General features: G+C 38.2%; 1 protein-coding gene across 1 annotated transcript; it reads left to right on the top strand.

The window, feature by feature from the left end:
- Positions 1-1,297: 1,297 nt before the first annotated feature.
- Positions 1,298-4,764, top strand: LOC127791912 (heat shock cognate protein 80). The gene is made up of 3 exons (XM_052322092.1): positions 1,298-1,553; positions 2,493-2,634; positions 2,713-4,764. The coding sequence occupies exons 1-3, from the start codon at positions 1,431-1,433 to the stop codon at positions 4,545-4,547; spliced, it is 2,100 nt and encodes a 699-aa protein (XP_052178052.1). The 5' UTR covers positions 1,298-1,430; the 3' UTR covers positions 4,548-4,764.
- Positions 4,765-6,399: the final 1,635 nt, after the last annotated feature.

Raw genomic sequence — 6,399 nt, 5'->3', positions numbered from 1 at the left:
GGTTGCATGTTCCTTTTCAGCTTCTTGTCCTTGTCTTTGATAGGCTTTTTCTTCCACTCCCCAACTTCTGTATTTTTTGGGGAAATTGGGTGAGCATTTTTCTAAGCAATTTTCTTAAATTTGTTAGACATTGATAATGCACATTTTGGGATGATAGTCTTTGTGCGACTCCCGTCACTTGTGCCATCGATTCCAGTAAATGAGATCAATTACAAATGTGAGGCTTTGTCTCATTGCGTAGAGCGATGATTGAACTCACGATCTACCGATACGAATCTGACATATCGCTTGTCTGATTGCTTGACTTATGCCTTGGGGGCTTGATAATGCACATTATGTTAGATAACATTGTTGATTTCTTTTATCAAGCCATAACTATTTTTTTTTTATTAATTTGAGTGTCAAAGGTAAAATATAGAGACTTAATCCCGTCTAATTCTTTTGCAAGTCTCAAAATTGAGATCCCAAGACAATGTGTTTATTTTACGGATATAATTTTCAAAGTCAAGATACCGAAACAATGTGTAATAATTGAGCATATATCCATTTTCTTCTCTCTTACCCATTTTTCAAAATTTAAGGGGATGCTTTCTTTTTGTTTTAATTTTTGATTTTGAGTTTTGAATTTATTTTCAATATTGTATTTTGAGTGTTAATTTTAAAATTATTAAAAACGCATTCTTTTTATCTGTAACGTTTTTCTCGTTTTTAAAAATTTTGAGCGTAGTTATAATAAAAATAATCAAAACTACTTTTTGTTATTTTAATTTTTTTTCTTATTTTCAAAAATATATTTTTAAAAATATAAAAATAAATATATTTTCATAATTTTAAAAAATTAAAAACAACTTAAAAATAGTAAAGAAAACAAAGCTTTAAGTCACTGTAGGAAGGGGCCATTTTTGTCGCTATAAAGACGAGAACAAACAGGAAGCTATCAAGTAGTAAATTTTCATTTTTCTAAATGCAAAGGCAAAACCTAAAAACTTCACCAACCGGCCCTCAAACATCATATATTTGTAAATATGAATATATATAATAATAATAATAATAATAATAATAAATATATACAGTGGTGAAAAAAGTGACACTTGGATTCCTTCCTTCCTTGTTCCTTCCTTGCTTCCTAAGTTCGGATCGTTCTTCACGTTTGGCCCCACGTAAATATCGCGACCAGCACCACTCCCATTGGCCTGACGAACCGGGCGGGCCCCACTACCAATGTACTCTACTAACCCGTTTGCCTTATGATTTCTCTTTCCCATTTCCAATCGAAGGATCTAGAAACCCTAGTTCTGCTGCTCCCCCCCCTATTTAAGCCTCGCTTCCTTACTTCTTTCCCACTCTGCCTCTCTCTCTCCCGCTGTTTAGGCAAACCCTAGAAGAAGAAGAAGAAGGGCAGATACTCTCTAAAGCGTTACAGGTCGGCAATGGCGGAGACGGAGACGTTTGCTTTCCAGGCCGAGATCAACCAGCTCTTGAGTCTGATCATCAACACCTTCTACAGCAACAAGGAGATCTTTCTCCGCGAACTCATCAGCAATTCCTCCGATGTAAGTTTCTTCTGTGTTTCGTTTTGTTTGATGCTTTTGATCTGTTGCTTTTGGTTGGTTATAACGTTGCTTTTGATTCGGAAGGTTGTTCGGATTTGTTTTGGTTGTGCTGGTGGTATATTGAATTATTTGTGCTAAAATATTGGTGCTTCGATTGATTGTTTGCCGAGAAACAGCTCGGTGAATGGAAAAAGGAAACTTGAACTAAATTAATCAGACTGCTAGGATCGGAAACCGTGTTCGAAGCTAGGATTGTTGGAGGGAAGAGGATAACCAAGGCGAGTAAATGAAGGAATTATAGCCAAGTCTTCATGTTCTTGGTTGGATTAATACGGGGACATTCTTGTCAGAAGAGTTCATTCTCGATAGTTATATTTTGATTTTATTGCAAAAATGATTTAATTTTACATTTGCGCAGTTTTTTCCGTAATCGACATTTGTGCATTTTTTTCTGTAATCGACATTTGTTAGCAGTGCTTTGAACACTGTAGTCGCAATTGGGAGATGACTTCACGTAGTGATTGGCTAATAGCACTTATAGACCACATCCTAGCTATTGATTTTGATCCATTATAAGTCGATACTGCTACTTTTAGATAAATTTGTGGAAGGATAATTATAACATTGTAGCGTGTTTGAATGGAGTTGTTAGTTTTCTTCTGATCCTGTTTTATGTGGAGACCTGGTAGTGGGGCAAAGTGTGGTTCAAGGTAACCAATGGCCTATGTTATGTTTGTTCTCCTGTATAATTCATCGAGAAAAGTTTCATGCTTGCAGTGGTTAATTCCATAGGTGTATTGTACGGATGTTTGTGCTTCAGTTTAACTGGAGAGTGTTTGTTTTGTTGCCTGTTGAAGTATTAATCATACTAAAATTTGTAGTTGTTTAGTTTGTTGTGTAGCCTAAGTATTTATCATACTAAAATTTGTAATTATTTAGGCTTTGGATAAAATTCGCTTCGAGAGCTTGACTGACAAGAGCAAGTTAGATGCACAACCTGAACTTTTCATCCATATTATTCCTGACAAGACCAACAACTCTTTGACCATCATTGATAGTGGAGTTGGCATGACTAAATCTGGTAAGTAGTAATGATGCAACAGCATTTTGGTGAATTTACTTGTTGGTTGTGCTTACTGCATTATTTCAATGGCTACAGATTTGGTGAACAACCTTGGTACAATTGCAAGGTCTGGGACCAAAGAGTTCATGGAAGCTCTTGCGGCTGGTGCTGATGTGAGCATGATTGGACAGTTCGGTGTTGGGTTCTACTCAGCTTACTTGGTAGCTGAGAAGGTTATAGTGACCTCAAAGCACAATGATGATGAGCAGTATGTTTGGGAGTCCCAAGCTGGTGGCTCATTCACGATCACAAGAGACACTTCTGGTGAGAATCTTGGTAGGGGCACAAAGATAACCCTCTTCCTCAAAGAAGATCAGCTCGAGTACCTTGAGGAAAGAAGGCTCAAGGATTTGATCAAGAAGCACTCTGAATTCATCAGCTACCCAATCTCTCTCTGGATTGAGAAGACAACGGAGAAGGAGATTTCTGATGATGAGGACGAGGAAGAAAAGAAAGATGAGGAAGGAAAGGTGGAAGATGTTGATGAAGAAAAGGAAAAGGAGGAGAAGAAAAAGAAGAAGATCAAGGAGGTATCCCATGAGTGGTCCTTGGTGAATAAGCAGAAGCCCATCTGGATGAGGAAGCCTGAGGAGGTCGCTAAGGAAGAATATGCTGCTTTTTACAAGAGCCTTACAAATGATTGGGAGGAGCACTTGGCTGTCAAGCACTTCTCTGTTGAGGGCCAGTTGGAGTTTAAAGCCATTCTCTTTGTTCCCAAGAGGGCACCATTTGATCTCTTTGACACAAGGAAGAAGCCTAATAACATTAAGCTTTATGTACGCCGTGTCTTTATCATGGACAACTGTGAGGAACTGATCCCGGAGTACCTAAGCTTTGTGAAGGGCATTGTGGATTCTGAGGACCTTCCTCTCAATATCTCCAGAGAAACGTTGCAGCAGAACAAAATCCTGAAGGTTATTCGCAAGAATCTGGTCAAGAAGTGCGTTGAACTCTTCTTTGAGATTGCTGAGAACAAGGAGGATTATAACAAGTTCTATGAGGCCTTCTCTAAAAACCTCAAGCTTGGCATTCACGAGGATTCGCAGAACAAGTCTAAGCTTGCTGAACTGCTCCGATACCACTCCACCAAGAGTGGTGATGAGATGACTAGCTTGAAAGATTATGTTACTAGGATGAAAGAGGGTCAGAATGACATCTACTACATCACTGGTGAGAGCAAGAAAGCTGTTGAGAACTCTCCATTCCTGGAGAAGCTAAAGAAAAAGGGCTATGAGGTTCTTTACATGGTTGATGCAATCGATGAATATGCAGTGGGACAGTTGAAGGAATTTGAGGGGAAAAAACTGGTCTCCGCAACCAAGGAAGGTCTGAAACTTGATGAGAGCGAAGATGAGAAGAAGAAAAAGGAAGGTCTCAAGGAGAAGTTCGAGGGCCTCTGCAAGGTGATTAAAGATGTTTTAGGGGACAGAGTAGAGAAAGTGGTGGTGTCTGATCGCGTTGTGGACTCTCCCTGCTGCTTGGTGACTGGAGAGTATGGCTGGACGGCCAACATGGAGAGAATCATGAAGGCCCAGGCTCTGAGGGACTCGAGCATGGCTGGCTACATGTCTAGCAAGAAGACAATGGAAATCAACCCGGAGAATCCCATAATGGAGGAGCTTAGAAAGAGAGCTGATTCTGATAAGAACGACAAGTCGGTGAAAGATTTGGTTCTGTTGCTGTTCGAGACTGCTTTGCTCACCTCGGGGTTCAGCCTGGATGACCCGAATACCTTCGGCAACAGAATCCATAGAATGCTTAAACTTGGCCTGAGCATTGAGGAGGAATCTGGCGAAGCCGATGTTGAGATGCCCCCGCTGGAGGAGACAGAAGCCGATGCAGAGGGCAGCAAGATGGAGGAAGTTGATTAAATAGCAAGAAGCATTCAATCCTGATTTGGTAGTTTATTTTGACTTTCGTTTCTGCCTGCGCTGCCTTAGTACTCTACTATAAAACTCTCTATTTGTTTTGTTTTCTTCTTTATGATGGGTTGGTGACTTGACTGGGTTTTAGTAGCGATTTTTGAGGAATGCTTGCTTTTTTAGATATGAATGATATGGTTGCTGCCTGGCTGGCTCTTTTGTCGAATTGGTGATATCTGCTGGTGAGACTGGCGGAGGTCACATCAATCAAATTTCTAAGAAGATGTGAAGCGAGGTCTCTTTCAAATTTCAATTGAACTTTGAACATTGCCCGTCTCCACTAGGGTTTCGTCCATTTGTAGCCAGCTTGTATAATCTTTTCAATTTCGAGATCTAGAAGAAGTGACCACTCTTTTTAGTATAGCCGATCATCCACAACCTTTCTACTTGTCTACCCCCATCTGGCCGTCTGTAGGCTTAGTTACTTGGGGACTTATTCCAGTAACATCGTTTAGCTTTTTAAAACTCAATTTGGTTGAATCTTTTTGTGATTTGGTACTTTAATTTTTGAATTTTATTTTTTGGCTCGTATGTTCTTTATGGAGACGAATAAACCAATTCATTGAGTAAAAGTAGTATATCTTCTAAGTTAAAGGCCATATTAATTTTTTTTATCTTTTATCTGCCATCGCAATGGTTGCTATTGCCGTTTCCAACACATGTAGCCCAGCCCTGCTCCTTTCTCTCTCACGTTGTCAATTTTATTTAAAATTCTCAAACAAAATTTAATATATATTATAATTTTTTTTTGAAAAAACATACACCTTTTCTAACTACATAATAAATTCATAGAACATAAAATTTCTCAGAAAAAGAGAAATCAAACAAAAACGAAAGTTATTGGACAAATAAATGCATAGAAGTCAGGATTTAGAAACTTTTGATTTCAATAACATTCGTAAATATAATAGTAAAAACATATATAATAAAATAAATTTATTTATTACTAACATACATAAGTTAGTAACTTATGACTCGATCACCTAGGTCTGATCTTGTCTTGAATCTAGTATTTGCAATGGCAAAGCTTTTATCTGTTTAGAGAAGTTTGGTGATTAAGTTAGAACTCTTGGGGAGAAATTTTATATCTTGGCAAAACTTTCTTGTTTCTTTATACATTTAAGAGCTCAATCCTTTTTTTAGATGGCATGAAGTGACATTCTAACTTGGTTTTTGGGCCAAGATTTTTGAATGGGTAGAGAGATTTTTGAAATAGTAAAAAGATTTTTGATCGACCAAGTTTGCTAGAGAGATTCATGATTGATCTAGATCCAAGTCGAGTTAGATTTAGGAGACACGTGGTGTTTCCCAATGAAAACATGTAGTGACTTTAGATTTTTTTATTTTTATTTATTTATTTTTTTACATGTGACACCATGTGTTTGGTAGGCCCACATAGGTAGTGGAGTAATTTCTCTCACCCTAGATTATTCTCTTATCACTTATCCCTCCTCAACTCCTTGAGCTGAGTATCTCGGTCAACTTGAGGAGTAACTGAGCTAATCTCTTTAATTTTTTTTGGGAGCCATTTGTTCATGATAATTATTGATGAAGATGTGGATGACTACTATATTGGAAGAGATGTTTTTTGATTTCTTGTTTTCCACTCCACTTGAACCTTATAAATAAGTAGCTCATGTAGCCTTAGAGAACCTTGGGTATGATATAATTTGATAGTGGAACAACTTGGCTCGACTATATGGAAAGGTGGTAGCTCAACGAGACAAGGTCCAACTTGGTAGCGACATGATTACAACTCAGTGATGGTAGCTCGACAGCAATAGCTTGGTAGTAGCTTGGC

The sequence above is a fragment of the Diospyros lotus genome, chromosome 15, assembly GCF_014633365.1.
Source record: "Diospyros lotus cultivar Yz01 chromosome 15, ASM1463336v1, whole genome shotgun sequence".
NCBI classification, from domain to species: domain Eukaryota; kingdom Viridiplantae; phylum Streptophyta; class Magnoliopsida; order Ericales; family Ebenaceae; genus Diospyros; species Diospyros lotus.
This window is presented reverse-complemented; position numbering and strand designations above follow the sequence as displayed.